The 17,878-nt window shown below is 44.3% G+C and overlaps 1 protein-coding gene across 7 annotated transcripts in view; it reads left to right on the top strand.

Moving 5' to 3' along the window:
* Positions 1 to 17,878, top strand: part of IKZF2 (IKAROS family zinc finger 2) — a 135,820-nt gene that overhangs the window by 69,485 nt on the left and 48,457 nt on the right. For 5 of the 7 annotated variants that reach the window (XM_045031636.1, XM_045031632.1, XM_045031633.1 and 2 more), the window contains 2 exons: positions 6,918 to 7,184; positions 17,384 to 17,551. In XM_045031636.1, the coding sequence (XP_044887571.1) occupies positions 6,938 to 7,184; positions 17,384 to 17,551 (415 nt within the window). In that variant the 5' untranslated portion in view covers positions 6,918 to 6,937. The remainder of the gene's footprint in view (positions 1 to 6,917; positions 7,185 to 17,383; positions 17,552 to 17,878) is intronic. The other 2 variants (XM_045031638.1, XM_045031634.1) reach the window with 1 other exon arrangement.

Raw genomic sequence — 17,878 nt, 5'->3', positions numbered from 1 at the left:
CGGAACCCAGCTACGTTTCAGTGAGGACGTAGGCTAGAGACCAATCAAGTTCTGCTAGTCCTCCTCCAGTGCCCTTCTGACAGTTCTCCCCTCCACTCCCAAAGGATGGACAAGGTCTCCTGCAATTGACACAACTGATTGGGGAAGGAAGCCTAGAGTGTGTCAGCCCAAAGAACCAGGGCATATGCTCCCAGACACACATGGGTAAGCGCAGAAACAGTGAGGACCGAGTAACTTAGATAGGGCTTTGCAATGGGGATGCTTACACTCCAGCTGGGCTGACCAATGTGCTTGGACCCGGATTCCAGTCTCCTGAGTTAACTGTACAGTGTAGACGTAACCGTAGAGTTAATTGTGAATCAGATCCTTATTCTTTGTTTCCAGAAAAAAAAAGATGCTTGTGACACTTTTTTTTTTTTTTTTTTTTACCTTGAACTTTCAGAATCGTTTCAGGCTGAAACTTGCGCGCTCTCTCTCCCCCACCCCCAATTTAATGTAATTAGCAAAACTGTTTTTGTCTTTAGTGTCATAAACCACTTGCCGTTCCGCCTCCCCATGTTTCTAAAATTAAATCTACCTCCCCCACATACCCCCCCCCCTTCTTAATTGGATGGACATAAGGCACAGTGCTTTAATGAAGTAATCTTTCAGTCCATAAGCCCAGGTTCAGATGTGGAAGGAGTTAGGTCATTGCATGATCATCTGTAGCTGACAGCTGGCCATCTCACCAAACCACTATACGTGAATTATACCTAGGAGAAGCTGGGACCGGAATAGACCAATTGTTATAGATCGGGGTGGCCAAACTGCGGCTCGTGAGCCATATGCATGGTTTTTTTTGTAGTTAAAGGGCAGCTCCCTCCACACCCACCATTCTCCACCTACCAGACTGGGGGCGGAGCTCAGGGCTGCCGCCCAGCGGTGAGGTGGTGGGGCTAGGGGCTTCTGCCAGATATGACTGCTGCCTGTCAGAGTGGTGGGAGGGGAGGACAATTTAAAGGTTTGGCCTTGCCAACAGCTTGAGTCACACACACCCAGGCAGACTCCCACTCTTTCCCTCAGCAGCCCCTCCCTTCAGCTCCCAGCTATTAGCTCTGGTGGAGAGGCAGTGGCAAACAGCTGGGAGCTCCAGGGAGGGGTCTCTTCTTGAGCTCCTTGGGGAGAGACAGCAGCTGAAGCCCCGAGCCTCAGCAGGCGCCTCCTGCAGGGCTGACGCCCCAAGCCTCCCAGCAGGTGCGCCCCAGCTCTCCAGCTTCTGAAGATTGTCCTACATGGCTCGGAGAGTCAGTAAGTTGGCCTCCCCTGTTATAGATCATTGACAGGACTTTATGGAAAAGCTTACACTGTGCCTACCTGTAATATCTCCTTCTCTAGTTAGTGCTTTGAGTCTCTCTTTTACCTGAGTAGTTCTATTTACTAACTTTTACTTAATGTCCTCAGGTCTTTGAAATGTTGAGACAAGGCGGGCCATATATCCATGACTTTGTCCAGTGTGTGTGCCTGGACAAAGGTTTTTAGAACAAACACTGAGTGAGCTAATTTGGCATCTGCTTTACTCTGTTTAGATGCATGCTGGGTTAAGAACACGTTTTGTCAGCATTAATTTAGAATTTCTTTGATTTTGTATGTTAGACTATATCAGCCCTATGATAGTCTATCAGCAGGAGCTTTGTGCTTCCCTTTGTCTTGCAGTGGGGTGCCACTGTGCATTACTACCGCCTTGCTTTTTTTTTTTTTAATAATGACCTTTACTTTTCAGTACTGTACCTTGTAGTCCCAGCCGGGGATCCAAACTTTTAATGAGACACTAGGGATTTTCTAAATCTCATTTTTGGGGGAGATAACTTCCATAATAAAAGATAAAATGCACAGCAGGATCATCTTGTAATATTCAAGCTAGAAAAATCATTAAAATAGGAGCATAACATATGCTAATATTTTGCTGGTGATTGTTACGCTTATTCATGGATAAAGAAAATATTTTGGCACGAAGGACTTACCAAAGCACTGCTTAATATGGCATTGTTGATTAATTAGCACATGAGACAAGATTGCATTATCTAGAGAGGCCCTGTAGAAAATAATTACTCTTAAAGTATAAGCTAGACTCAGTTGAATAGTGATACTCAGAGGGAAAGAAAAGCAGTTGTGTGCCGCGCTGAATGCATGCTGTTAGCTTTAAATTTATGGGTGGTGCTTTTATGGTGGGTGATTGTCTCCGTTTGTATCAGGAGGTGTTGAACAGTACAATAAAGCGAATGGTGATAAAAAGAAGAAATGTTAAACTGGGGGAAACTTCTGGCCTCAGGTTTGATGCTCCTTGTAAAAATCTGGGTGGTTTTTTTTTTTTTTTAATTATTATTTTGCAATGTGGTGGTAGCCGTATTGGAGCCGGGATATTAAAGAGACAAAGTGGGTGAGGTAATATCTTTTATTGGACCAACGTCCATTGGTGAAAGAGACAAGCTTTCGAGCTTACAGAGAGCTCTTCAGATCTGGAGAAGAGCTCGGTATAAGCTCAAAAGTTTTTTGTCTCTCTCACCAACAGAGGTTGGTCTGATAATAGATACTACTCATCCAGCTTGTCTTTCTGGATTGTGTTTGACCTTTTAGACTCATTTGCTGTATTGTTGTGATTTGTAGAAGAGGTGCTGAAAAGTTTCAACTTTTTGTTCTGTGCGTATGTATTTATCTATTGCATAGTTGAGTGCAAGACTGACCACAGTTTTCAGTAAGCATGCAAAGAAGGAAAGAGAGCCTTGTGGTGCAGTTTGCCTGTAGACATTATACGGTACAGGATAGCCCCAAACTCTGCTTTATACATCCTTTCTCTCTTTAACATAATTATTTATTTGTTAAATTTGTGGCAATAGGTGAAATCAAAGAGAAGGTTATGTAATTAGCTCTTCTCTTAGGGCTGAATAAAATAGAAGAAATAAATACACCCCATGTACTGTGTGTGGTTTTTAAAATATTGTCTGGTATATGCATCCACATGAAGTAAAGCAGCAAGGATGACCTGATTAGCAAAGTCCTCATGAACAGCTGAGGTGATCCCCACAGTAGCAGCATTCCCTTCCTTGGAGACCTGCAACTCTCCCTAGTCCCAGCTGAAGAGGGAACCTTCACAGAGCAACAAACACATGATACCAGGTTTCTGAAAGCGGCAGGGACAGAGTCAAAGGGGGTGTGGGTAGGACAATTTGTCAACAGGCTGAACAATTCTACACAATAGCCAGAGTGCTTTTCCGTGACGAGCTGGAATGAGCAACTCTCTGTATACAGCCTTTGGAGGGTTCTACCGAGGTGTGTTCCGAGAGGGTTGTGTGTCTGGAAGGTTGTTTTGCAGCAAACAACTTGCTCTGTTTTTGTTTTGCTGTTTATCCTACTGGATGCAAGCCAGCATTCAGCAGAAGGAAACACTTGGGTAAGATAAAATAAGATGCTGGCAACAATCTCCCAGTTTCTAAGCACTTCTGACCTTTTCTGAGGTGCTCAGCAACAAGGGCTCCCATGGATTTGAATGGAAACTGTGAAGGTTCAGCACCTATGAACGTTTATTGTTTCAGATACAATAAATACAGTAGAGTTACAGTTTATATAAAAATAAACGCTGGATACAAATTACACTCCCCCCCCCCCCCTCTCGCATGTGCACACACGCACACTCGGTCACTCACATATACACACACCCCTTCACTTGGTGCAAAGTGTGTTGTGACTATTTTACATATTATTCCTACTCAACCACAAGATTACCCTTTATCCTCGTAAAGACACAGTATTTGGGGTCAGGAGAGCAATGTCCTACTCCTCACTCTGCCACAGACTTCCCGTCCATATAGACGACAGCAGCCATGATTAATTTGGGCTTGTTGTGCTGATACCCGGAACACCCCCAGTTCCAGCGGAAGTCAATGGAAGCTGCTGGTTCTCAGCACCTTTAATAATCCGGCTCCGGATACATCATACACAGATACTTTCAAAGATAAAGCAGGATTAGGACCTGGGCCCTTTAATTCCCAAAGCAAAGATCTTGCAATGCACTAAAACCATCCTGTGTGACCTGGAGCAAAGTCAGTTAGCCTCTCTGTGCCTCTGTTTCTTCATCTGTAAAATGGGGCTATGGCACTGTCTTGCCTTAGAGGAGTGTTGTGAGCATAAACACGTTCAAAGATTGTGAGTCGCTTTGAGCTCTGATATAAAGTACAGTGTAAGAGCTCGGCATAATTCTGGTGATGGTACAGTATTTTTAATGTGTAGATTTCAAAGTGCTTTACACAGGAGGTCAGTATCCTTTTACAAATGGGGAAGCAGAGGCACCGTGAGGGAAATGGCTTGCCCAAGGTCTCCCAGCAAGCCAGTGGCATAGCTAGGAATTGATTCTAGGTCTTTGGCTCTTAATCTGTTACCTTGAATCATCTCACTTCATTCAAACAAACACAACTGGGGCAGAGTGGAATAAAAATTTGAAATTTTGCAATTTTTTTTTTTTTTTTTAAAGGTGAGATTTTTGTAGACATTTTCAAGAAAACTTTATCTTGGTGGGTTTTTTGAGCTGCTCTGAGTAAAACGTAGGAACTGTACATATTTGGGGCCAGATTGTGGTTTGTCCTTCATGTCCACACAAGTGAGTAAAGGGTAGTAAGGCCTCCCCCTGATTCCTCTGTGCCAGTTACCCATAGTATGGCTAGCAGCGTGCGGGAGAAAGCTGCCTCTGTGGGCTGCTATATTCCTGCCCCCTTCTGTGCGGAATGGGCTGGAAGAGGCAGGGAATGAGCAGGAGCCCAGACCCAGAACTTGAGGCAAAGTCACCGTTTAGCCCTCAGGTGTGACATGGTGTCTTTGTATCATCAAATGTGTCTTTGTGGAACTAAAATATCAGTTCCCTTCAGCAAATAAAGAGCAAAAATATTTCTTAATGTAAAATGTTTAATGTTTTGATGGCTGGGTTTACAATGACATTCAGCTACCACAGTCTGTCTATAGGTTGACCAGACAGCAAATATGAAAAATTGGGACAGGGGTGGGGCGTAATAGGAGCCTATATAAGAAAAACACCCAAAAATTGGGACTGTCCCTATAAAATCGGGACATCTGGTCACCCTATCTATCTCCTTTTTCTGTATGGCCTTAGTACAGTATATTCATTCTTTGGCTCCCATTAATGCCATGGTGGGCAGTGGGAGATGTATTTCAACAATTGTACAGTTAGAATTGGCCTTTGATCTTCTGTTTTTTGTTCCTATCACTATACACGCCCTAGGCAACATGGAAACACAGATTTCTGAACCTTCTCATTTTTTTTTTTAAACTATCAAATATTTAGGGTGGGGATGTAAAAGTGAGGTTCATGCTAAGGGACTGGATAGCTCAGGGTACTCGTAATGGGAAATGGAGGAAGCTTTTACCAGGGGCGGCTCTAGCAATTTCGCCGCCCCAAGCAGGGCGGCACGCCGCGGGGGGCGCTCTGGCGGTCGCCGGTCCCGCGGCTCCGGTGGACCTCCCACAGACGTGCCTGCGGAGGGTCCCGTGGGACCAGCGGACCCTCCGCAGGCATGTCTGTGGGAGGTCCACCGGAGCCGCCTGCCACCCTCCCGCGGGACGCCGCCCCAAGCGCACGCTTGGCACGCTGGGGTCTGGAGCCGGCCCTGGCTTTTACCCTCTGGTTCAACTCGAACCTCAGTCTGTAGGGGCTGAAATTGTTGCTATATGAGAGAGGCAAGGTGGGGGAGGTAATACATTTTATTGGGCCAACTTCGGTTGGTGAGAGAGACGCGCTTTTCATCTACACGGAGCTCTTCTTTAGGTCTTCAGGTTCTGACACACCTATACCTGTTCTGTGGGTAGACAGTGAAACTCTGGGGCATTCTTTACAGCAGCTTTCACTAACTGGACAACGTTTTCAAATGTCGGTGCCTAAGGTGAGGGATCTAAACTTGCATTGAGACGCCTCAATAAGGGGCCTGATTTTTTTTTTTTTTTCAGTTCTCATTGGCTTTGATGGAATTTAGATGACACCTTGACGGTCTGAAGCAAAGTCTGCTGAAGTCAATGAAAGACTCCCAGGCTGTGTGTCAGGCTGTTAACAGTGTGCACAGACAATGGGATGCCCTTATCCCACTTGTATACATGAACTGCAAACCAGAACATAGTTGTCATAGTAGGTCTTATTTCAGGCCTATTTGCCTTGGTAGCAGAAAAGCAGTGGCTCATGTATTGTATTGTATTGTATCTCTTCCCTCTGTCATAAAACATGTCTGTGCAAGAAGTATGACTTGGAGATTATCTTTGCACCATGTATGCCCTGCTTCATTAAACTCATTTATTTTGAACAAGTTTGCCTGTAAGGAGAGCTCATTTCAGTGAATTGATTGTGTAGCTTTCTCTATCTGGAAGACTGCGGTATATAGTTTGATGTGCAACTGCTAGAACTAGGTGCGAAGTAAATATTTTTAACTACTCATTCCCAGTGGTACACCACTCTTTGTACTCCCTTGCATTCAGTGCATCCATGAAAGGAAGAATGATTTTGTGGTCAAAGCAGTGGAAGATCTGGATTCTGTTCCTTGTTCTTTCACAGAATTTCTGGGTGACCTTGGGCAGGTCACTTAATTTCTCTGTGCCCTAGTTTCCCATCTGCAAAATGGGAATAAAAATGCTTCCTTTCTCCTACCTTTTGTCTGTTTAGAGTAGGTTGTATATGCTTAGGGGTGGGGTCTGTCTTTAACTATGTGCATGTACAGCACCTACCACAATGGGGCCCTGATCATGTTTGGGGCTTCTAGACACTCTTGTAGTCAAATAATTTAATAATAATGCTAATTGGTCATGGTATTAGTTAATTGGTAATGAGGAAAAGACTGTTGGGGTTTTTTGGGTTTTTTTTGTTTATAGATTTTTTTTTAACATTTCAGCAAATTCAGTAAAGCTAGAAATGCAAAGCGATGAGGAGTCTGACAGGAAACCTCTAAGCCGTGAAGATGAGATCAGGGGTCACGATGAAGGAAGCAGCTTGGAAGAACCCCTCACTGAGAACAACGAGATGGCGGACAACAGAAAGATCCAGGAGCTGTCAGGCGAGGGAGGAATCCGGCTTCCGAATGGTAAACTGAAATGTGACGTCTGTGGCATGGTTTGCATTGGGCCCAATGTGCTTATGGTACATAAAAGGAGCCACACTGGTAAGCAGCTGAAAGAAAAACTGATGACTGCCTGTGGCATCTGATGTTGATATTACCTGACAACTCTTCTCTTGCCTCTGTAATCAAGGGTGACAATGGGGATGGTGGGGTGGGGTGAGGAAGGGTGACTGGGGTGGATTTGCTCTTTCAAAGTTCTGGTGGCGCTCTATTGCTGGTCAGCAAAAAGCTTTCTTGGCACTGAGTACCGGCCTTCAGTTCTTAGGAACAGCAAGGAAAAGAAGTCTGGAAATCAGACTTTATCATTCTTGCCCAGCAGTAATATGGTGAGCGTTCAGCACAAGTAGAATTGACAGGTGTCATTCTTTTCCATGTCTTTTAATGTGCGTGTGATTCCCATACGTTTTTCTTCAAAGCTAAGTGGCTAAAGTTATTAGTCTTCAAGATGGGACATGTAAGTATCTGGGGAACAGGGCCACCCAGAGGATTCAGGGGGCCTGGGGCAAAGCAATTTCGGGGGCCCCTTCCATAAAAAAAAGTTGCAATGCTATAGAATACTCTATTCTCGTGGGGGCCCCTGCGGGCCCCTTGCCCCCCACCCTCCCCGGGCAGCCCTGCTGGGGAAAGCCTTGGGCTGCACTCAGATTGAGACCCCAATTCAAGAAAGCACTTAAAGCATGTGCTTACTGTCCTGGGACTTAAGCATATGTTTAAAGTTAAGGACATACTTAGGTGCTTCATGCTTTCATCACAGATTCCAGGAAGGGGAAAGCTCTTTCTTGCCTCATGCCTTTGATATTGTTAATGGTGTGACAGACAGTCCACACTCAGATATTGTACTTAGGAAATAGTGCGTGGGGTGTGTGTGTTAAGGAAGAGTAAGAAAAGAGAACTTTTGCACAGAGCAATAATATACATATGATAAGTAAGGATATGATTTTGTCACGGAGGACTTGCATTCCATGACTTTCTGGGACCTCTGTCTCTTCTTCTGGGGCAGGGCTGGAGCAGCTATCAGCCCCGGACTGTCAGAGAAGCGGCCACTAGAACAGCTGACCGGCTGCCAGTCCTGGGCTGCTGAACAGCTGGCTGGCGGCCCGCCGCTGGTCCACGGTCCCCAGCCCAATGGAGCAGCAGGCAAGGGCTGGGTCAGTCCCTCTGGGGCTGGAGCAGCAGTGGTCAGCCCCTGCCATGGGGTGGTATTTTTAGTAAAAGTCAGGGACAGGTCACGGGTTTCCATGACTTTTACTAAAAAATACCTGTGACAGAATCTTAACCTTAATTATAAGTTAATGCTCTTTACAGAAGTTGTATTGATAAAAATTAGCATATATGGATAATGCAAAGCATTGCAGTATCATATATGGCGCATTCATGATTTCAGACAGATTGGCAGCTACAGCAGAGGAAAAGCACTACTTAGCGAACTGAAATCTTGATTGACTGACAATTTGACATCCCACTACTAGATTGGTCAAGTAGAAAGTGCAGCATACTGAGTCCCCAGGTTGTAGAGAGTTCCCGTAAGTTTTCAGTGGCATATGCACACATGCAAGTAGATGTACAGTAGCTACATCAGAGGCTACACAGTCCACCTTGAGTGCCCAAATTAGACATCCTACATTTTCTATTTAGGCTAGGGTTGCCAACTTTCTAATGGCTGAAAACCGAACACCCCCTGGCCCATCTCTTCCCAAAGGCCCTGCCTCTTCCCCCCAAGAGGCCAGGGCAACTGGGGCACAGTGGGGGCTGGTCCCTGGGGCAAGGGGAATGGCAGAGCAGAAGGGGGGTGGACAGGATCCCCCCCATCCCGCCTGGGCAGCAGCACCTACCTCTGCAAGCCCTGTCCCAAAGCCTGCCACTGCTCTGTCAGGCAGCAGCAGCTGAGCAGAGAACACTCCTCCACATTGCTCCAGCTGCTGCTCCTCCCACCCCGCAATGGCGGAGGCCGGTTACTGTGGCCAACCAGACTTCTAGTGACCAGTCAGAAAACCGGACACCTGGCAACCCTAGTTTAAGCTCCTAATTAAAACCGGCCTGAGGTGTTGAGCACTGGCAGGTCCTTACAGGACAATGGAGCTCTGTCAGCACATCTTTTATTTAGGTGCCTCAACATACAGGTGATTTAGGTGCCTAACCTGTTAGGCACCCACATTTAAACAACAACATTTGCCTTCTACTGTGCAGACTAATGCAGCTATATGTGCACGTGTAGCTAAGGATTGCATAACACACTGCTGTTTTCCTAAAGCCATTAGAGCTTCTCTCCAGTGCTCCGGCTCTTTGCCCCTGAGCAGAGAGGCTGTGATGCACTGCTCTATACAGATGATTTCGAGCATATAGAAATGGGCATTCCTTTCACTGAGTAGCTCTTAGTGAACCAGCTGGCCCCTTGTTTTATTTTAGATGCTGCTGCTGCTTCACCGTCGACAGCGGCATGTCCACAGAAGGAGGAATTTGCTTGGATGTCCACATCCTTGTCTTCAATGGCGAAAAGCAAATGTTAAAAATACGATAGCAGGGGTAGTATTTAGAACACTATACTGCCATTTCATCAGCAGTAGCTATTAACGGGCTAGTCTGAGCCTTTGGACTCCACCCTCTTAGGCTACGTGTGGCTGTGCAGCCCACAGGGGAACTCTGGGAAGGAATTGTGCGCCAGAGGCACCCCCCGTTTCCACTGGTGAGGACTCGGTATCAGCCCTTCCCTGACGTAGCATACCCCTCATCCCACTTCCCCGCAGCCAGCTCTGCTGGCCAATGCATATGCGGGGGCTTGACTCCCCTTCCTCTCCTGCATAGCTGATATGTCCTATATACTGCAAGACACAGTCTGGCCCACTGTTTGCCTTGCAGAAGCTTCAGCTGTCTTCCTCTCCAGAAAATGGTAGATCCCGTCCCTAAAGCCTGATGCCATTCTGCCCCAAACGCAGCAGCTTACCATAATAATCATAATTCACACACACACACACATAGGGCAAAATTGTGGCTCACCCAGAGGAAGAAGGGGTTACAAGATGGACCCTTACTCTTTGGCATGATCTGCTTTAATCACAAAGGGCACAACAGCCTCCCCCTCCCTTACTGGTGAGGTCCCTTCTGTCCACACAACACACCAGCCAGTGCAGCTGAACAGACGCAGGAAGAGGGAAGTAAGCTGTGACAGGCATAGGACTGGCGCAGATTTTTGCTCCCGTGACCACACAGTTTCACGATGCCCTTGATTCAGGGCTTGTGGTAAACCCACAGTGGAGCCCTTCCTGCCGAGGTAGCAACCATTACTGTAGAACCCTGCACTTTTTAAGGCATTGATAATTCAGGTAAAGCAATTTCCAAATGCACAAGGGCAGTTTTTCCATTTGTTTGTCATGTATCAGTAACATTCAGCATAGGGATGCGATGTGAAGATGGAACAGTTTCACTGAGCTGCAGCGTCCCAGCTCATTTCACAAGAGCACATCAGGGCTAATTTATTTTCCTTCTCTTTCATCCTCTTTCTTTTCAGTAAAAACCTCATTCTCCGTGCTATCGTATACTGGGGGCGGGGGGCTGTAGCAACATCTTTCTAAGAGTTTTGTGTTCCTGCAGTAGTTGGATAATCAGGTAATATTGTCATCGGGTACTCCAGGCACTCTTGTTTGGCAGTATTGGGTGGGGGAGGGGAAAGTAGGGTCAAGAATCCAATTTGTGTACAGAAATACCAAGGAATTCTAATGAGTTTAAAAGTGAATTGGTCATCCCTCTAGGCTTGGCCCTTTATGGGAATGAAAAAAAACAAACCCTCTTGTATCTTCCCGCTTTCAGCAGAGCTGATACCATACTGTGTACATTGATGCTCTTTGGTAGCCATGCTATTGCCTCAGTGAGGTTGTGAGGCCCTTACACTCGCTGAATAGTAACTTAATCCATCACCATGATAACACTTAGCTCTTATCTAGCACTTTTCGTCAGTAGATCTCAAAGTGCTTTTCAAAGGAGGTCGGTATCAGAGACACAGAGCAGTGAAGTGACTTGCCAAAGTGACCCAGCAGGCCAGTGGCAGAGCCAGAAATAGAACCTAGTTTTCCTGAGTCCCAGTCCAGTGCTCTATCCACTAGGTCATACTGCCTCCCGTCAGTACGACTACTCATATTGCAAGATGCTATTCAGCGTGGATGAGGGTATCACAATCTAGCCCACCTATGTTAACCACTTTTCACCTTGGTGAAATTTTGCATTTCTGCTGTTCTGGGTGATCTCCTCAGGAAACTCTCAAGCCTATGGTTTCACCCCACCTGCACGTTAGTACTGCAATGTATATTTGATGTACGAGGGAAGGAATTCTTACCAATCCTACTGTCACGTTCATAGCATTGCAGATGCACATACAGAGCTTGGAACAACTGAAAATGCCATTTAACTTTTTTTCTTTTATGCAGGCATAAGGCTGTTCTGGCACAATCGATTTGGGACCAAAAAACCCAGTTGTGCTATTTGGTATTCAAGACATTCATGCTTAATATCGTTAACCACAAACAAATTTAAATAGATGGCCATATTCCCTGGTTAGAATTAATTTCATCGGACTGTCAAATATTTGTATAGAAAGGTTTAAGTTGATTTAATTCCTAGACTGCTGCCAACTACTGCCTCTTGCACCATGATATTATTTGGCATCGGTTAAATGGAGCAAAAGTTCTAGGGCTAGATTTTTTTTTCAAAAGAATTTGGCATCTTCCATTTAGGCATCTAAATAAACGGCCAGTTTTTCAGAAGCGCTCAGCTCCCATTTAGTACTTAAATGAAGAGGCTGGATTTTCTAAATAGCTCTGTGCTCAGCAGCTCTTATTGTTAACAATGAGGATTGGTGGGTTTTTTTGAAAATTGTTGCCTCTTCATTTTAAGGGACTAACTGGGAGTTGAGCTCTTTTTTTAAAAAAATCTGGGTACGGAGTGCTCTTGAAAATCAGGGCCCTTAAACTATTTGAGCTCAGGAATTACTGAGAAATTAATAAAAGAATTCAAATAAAATCCCTCCCCCCCCCCCGAAGGTGGGATTATCCAAAATAAAGACAAGCAAAACCCTCAATTTTCTTACTCATTTGCTTGTTCTGTAGTTAACCACTGTTCTAAAGCGATGTTTAGCCCCATCGCTTAACTAGCTAATGGAATACAATGCAATAGGTAAACATCTAGACCAAGAAGCTCCGAAGGATTCAAAACAACAAATATGGAAATGAAATGAGTTCATCCACTTTTTATGTTGCTCGGATTAAGGCTAGTTGCTCTGTTTTCACTGTTGATAGATTAGCAGTACAGCTACCATTTCGTTTGTGCTCCCAGAGCAGTTGAGGCAACTAACGCACCAGAGGAAATATTTCTTTCTATAGTTTAATTAAAATAACCCAAAACAATTTTACGTGGAGGGTGAAAAATTAATGTTATCGTTAACGCTAAACTAACCCTTTTTTGTTTTTTTCATATCTCCCGGGGCATAGCAATTTAGCATGAGGAGGTGAAGAGGGCTGTTTTGTAAGTATCCCTCTCTCAGTGCTTAATACATTCTTTTAACAGCAAAACTGTCTGCAAAATAAACAGTTGTCAAAATCAGAATCCCTTTATTTCTATGGGCCAGACTTTGACACCTTCAGTCAGTTTGATCCTGAGTCTCGTTTACCCAAAGGCTGCTTTATACCATTCTGCTAGGGAAAAGGAGCCTTAAAGGCAGGTGCAAAATAATTACATTTACACTCACTCCAATTAATTTTAATTAATGTAATTAATATGCACTGTTGTAGCAGTGTAAAAAGGTCCTTTGTGCAAATGAGAATTAAGCCCATTGCTTTAGTTTGCAGACAGTTCTGTTGACTTCAGTGAGAAAAGTTATGGAGAGAGGTGTTGCTCGTTGTTAACAGAGGGGTTAGACGCTAGCGCTATACTGGGTTCGGAGTATCCAGGTATAATATGTTTGGAAACACGTACAACAGCAATTTTGGTACAGCAATGCCTCCATCTCATTCATTCCCCATTTAAAATCTCCAGAATGAATGAAGCTTTTTTTTAAAAAGCAAGTGGCAGTTCTGTGTAGGAAGCAGTTCATTGAATTTCGGAGGAAACTGATTTTACCTGCCTTCTTATGAGGGCTACTCATGTTGTCTTCAACACTTTGGACTGGCGTCTCACTAAAAGCGGCAGATCAGGTTTGGATATACCCCTGGTCCCCTGTTAAACTGCTGTTTTGATGCTGAGAATGTCAGGGTTGTATTTTCACAGTGGAATGAAATATAAAGGAGGATAACTCATACCGAAACCTCTGCCCACCACTTGCGTGCTGAAGTGATTAGGGGGAATGACTGTACGTGGAAGCAGTCCATTTAAGCAGAGAAGGAGCTGGTTTGCTTCTTGAGAATGTTTTTACTATTTATATTGTAAAAGATAAAAAACATTAATAGGAAGTTCATCAGTATGTAGTCCTGGTTTCAGATTGTATTATTTCGAAAGATCAGCAGTGCTAATTTACGCTGCTGTAAAGTCTATAGCAAAGGTACTATATATCAGGGTGGACAAACTTACTGACCCTCCGAGCTGCATATGATAATCTTCAGGTGTTCGAGAGCCGGGGTGCACCTGCCAGGGCTCGGGGCTTCAGCTGAGCCCCGGGATGTGAGCCCTGTAAGGCTGAAGCCCTGAGACCTCCCTCCTCATTGGGTAGAAGCCAGAGGTGACGTGTGTCGGGGGGGGGGGGTGTGTGGAGTCATATGCCCACTCAGATTTTTGCCAGGGTTTGCTGGCCCCCGTCAGTGACATGGTACCGCCAGGCCAGCTCCCTGCACGGCAGCTGCTGGAACCGGCAAGCTGGGAGCTGCAGGGAGAGCTGCTGTGCTTGCTGCTGCCTTTCCTCGGGCAGCTAAAGCAGCCGCCCTCCCTGCAGCTCCCAGCGGTTTGCTGCTGCCTGTCCGCGAGGAGCTAGCACCTGGGGGCTGCAGGGAGGGGGCGCTGAGGGTAAGAGTGGGAGCATCCCTGGGGAGGCCCAAGCTGTGGGGCGTGAACCTTTAAACTGTGCTCCCCCCCCCCACCACCACACACACACTTTCCGAAGGCACCAGTCATCTCTGGCAGAAGCTCCTAGTCCCACCACTGTGCTGCAGGACACAAGCCCTAAGCTCTCCCCCACCCACACACACAGTCTGGTAGGCGGAGAACTGCACTTTAACTTTAAAAGAACCGCATGTGGCTCACAAGGCACAATTTGCCCTCCCCCGCCCCCATATAATATAGTTAAAATTCGCTACAAAGGGCCACACCTTGCCAGATCCACTTGGTCCAAATTCCCAGGGCCCAATTCACCTTACACCTTGCGCAGTCCTATACACCAGTGCAAAGTGCGTGTAGAACAGTAACAGATCAAGAGTGGTAACGTTTTATATCCACTTGTTCATGATTTACATAAGTTGCAGGTCAACTGTGAATAGGGCAGTAAGCTTCAGTGGGCGTTTGGCTCATGTAAGGAGCTAAATATTTAGCCACATGACTGTTGGCTTGAGTTTTGCCTTTGGAAAAGCCAACGAATTTTTGAGGTATCATCGGACTAGTATGATTTCCAGACTAGTCCACAAGCAGAAGGACCTCAGAAAAAGGAACAATCTGTAACCATTACCTAGTCTATTTCCTTTGTGCCAAGGGGTTGAAGTTAATGTATGGTACCCACAGTTAATCCAAGAGCATATAGACCCCTCCGTTTACTCTTCTAGGGAACCACACTCTTCAGAAATTTTGATTGTTAGTTTGTGTTTTGGGGGGGCTATGAAAAACCTGGATTTCACAGCGGTTTGGAGGGGTTTCTATTTTTTGCTTGGGAGGCGCGTGAAGGGATGGTTTTTAAAAATGTGTTGAACTTCTGCCATCACACATTTACAAAAATATAATGTATATTTAAGTTTTTTGGTACTAGAAATCTGTTTTGGTTACACTTGATATTAATGTTACACTTATAAATAGTTTATAAAGGGTTACTAAATGATGAACAGAGGTTTTAATAAGTGGCTAATCAATTGTTATAGATAATTATAAAGTCCAAAAGGTCAAGAGATTACTTATAACAATCTAGATCGCCTTCTACTGACATGCTTATAACCATCAATAATATAGACAACTCATGTCTGTAACATGTTTATTGCAGCTATTACTCATTTATTAACCCTTCATAAGCCATTTATAAATAGAAACTTAGACTTCTCAATTGTGGGTGTTCAGCACACTATTTCAACCTTATTGAGAGAAAAGTAACACCCAACCCAGTCCCTAAAGCACATTGTGAAAGTTCGGGGGAAAAAAAAATGTGTCCCCAATTACCATCAGCGGTTGGTTGATTGAAAAAAATGAGGATTTATGGCCCAGCTTTTTAATAACACTCAGTCATGCTCTCAGGAAGATTACATTTCTAAATTTGTATCCAACACACATGATGGAATTTGCAGTAGACATAAGTAGTAGTTTGATGAAAACATAGCATGCATTTTATGCAACGAGGAGCCATTAATCTTACAAAAGCAATTGTCAAAGGTTTTGGAGGGATGTGACAGATTACAGGTTGATGACAGTCCTGTTGCAGATGCCATGTAAATGTGGTTTAATGTTATTAACAATGACGAAATGGAACTGCACACAGCAAAACTGGAAAAATGATTCACTGAAGCTATGGAACCTTTCCATTACTTAGCCAACATGACTGATCCTAAATACAAAGGTCTTACGTTGAGCCCAGAATGGGGAGAAGAAGCTGAAATGTGGTTGATGGCACATAGTTGAGTTCCTTCCCTCTCTTTTAGCATTTACAAATGAAAGTCCAGATTTCTTCCTTAAGTCTGTCTGGGAAGGAGGTTGCGTCACAGATCATGGCCTCAAAAGGGCGCAAAACTGTGGAACTAAAATACTAGAAAACTGGACAATTGATTATAGAATGCAGTCAATTATTTTAAAATAAAATTAATACTCCTCTCCAGTCAGCTCATTGTCGAACCAAACATGCCTTCACCGCATTGCGATTGATTTGGCCAAAGCTTTGTAATAGGAGATGAGCTTAAAAAAAAAAATACTACTTGCATGCTGAAAGTTAGGAATATCCTTAAGTATCTTGTTGAATCAAGGCCTTAATAAAAGCATCTCAGTGTCTAAGGCCCTAATTCAGTAAAGCACTTAAGCATAGGGTTGACATTAAGTACATGCTTCGATCCCATTGACTTCCTTTATAACCAATAGGGCTTAAGCATATGATTAAAGTTAAGCACGTGCTTAAGTGCTGTGTTGAATTGAGAGAGACTAAGTATGTTACAAAGTGTATCACATTGTGTATGTTTTGTGTTTCATTTCACAAAACCATTGTGGGTTTTTTTCAGGTTTCCTACTTTATTATTATTTAATGAAAAATTGTGGTGTTTAGGTTGGGGGAAAAAATCACAACCATCCCAGGTTAAATCAAACCTTTAATATCAACACAAATGATTTTATTAAAAGCTTATTAATTTCTACTTAAAGACAAAACTCTCATAATGGAGATAACTTTTAAATAAAATGTTATTTAAAACCCAACTCTGTTTACTTCTCATTTTTCTAGGGTGCAGCTTTTTTCACCATGTTTGCTACTTACCAAAGCTATTTGGGCCTGGTTCTCATTTACACTAAAGACCTTTGCATCACTTTAGCAGTGCAGAGGAGCCTTAAAAGGGGTTTTAATTATTTTAAAAAATAAGAAAAAAATTGTGTGTGTATCTATCTATCTAATTTTTTTACGTTGAGACCATGATATCTATCCAAAGTAAATTTTTGTGACTGTTCTAAACCCCTCTGAGGATGGGGCCTATAATAAAAATATTTGCAAACCACAGAGATAGCAACACAGCAATGGGCTTACATTTTCCATGGTGATTAGTGGTTTTGGTTGCCCAGATTCAGATACCTTTTTCAGAGGGTGGATGCTCAGCACTTTCTGAAAATCAGGCCTCTTAAAGCGTCTCAGGTTGGTTCCCAAAACTGAGGCACCCAAAACTACTGTTGAAAATATTGCCCACAATCATGATGAAGTGCGGGCCTTTAGCATCAGCAAGTCCCATGTTACAAAGATATTAAACCTGCCACAAATCCTTGGTTTAAATTGGGCGATAGTGGACTTAGAGATGGCTGCACTATATTCTGTTACAAGCAATAGGATATTGGGTCTGTGTGTTCTGTGTTCGATGGTTTCTTGCTGATTCTCTCCACTGTAGGTGAGCGCCCCTTCCATTGTAACCAGTGTGGAGCTTCTTTTACGCAGAAGGGGAACCTGCTGAGGCATATCAAGTTGCACTCTGGGGAAAAACCGTTCAAATGTCCCTTCTGCAGCTATGCCTGCCGGAGAAGGGACGCCCTCACCGGACACCTCAGGACGCACTCTGGTGAGCCCCCAATGTCTCCTCTTCCTTGTTGTTTCCTTCCTTGTGACTGTTAAATCAAATTAGGTTATGAAATTGCAACCACGTTTCCTGGTGAATTAGTTCTGGGCTCCCAGACACACCAAGTCCTGAACTCTGGGAAACCGAAAATCCAAATCAGGACTTTGTGGTTCAGACCTACCTCTTGTACGAATGAGCTCCTGCATGGATGCTGACACGTTTCCCTTTGCGCATCTCGTTAGATGCATCCTGACTTCGGGCGTTAGATTGTGTCGACATCTTAAGTCCTGAGCATCTGTAAAATCCCAAAAAACTGATCAGAATAAATTA

The sequence above is a fragment of the Mauremys mutica genome, chromosome 10 (assembly GCF_020497125.1).
Source record: "Mauremys mutica isolate MM-2020 ecotype Southern chromosome 10, ASM2049712v1, whole genome shotgun sequence".
NCBI classification, from domain to species: Eukaryota; Metazoa; Chordata; order Testudines; family Geoemydidae; genus Mauremys; species Mauremys mutica.
This window is presented reverse-complemented; position numbering and strand designations above follow the sequence as displayed.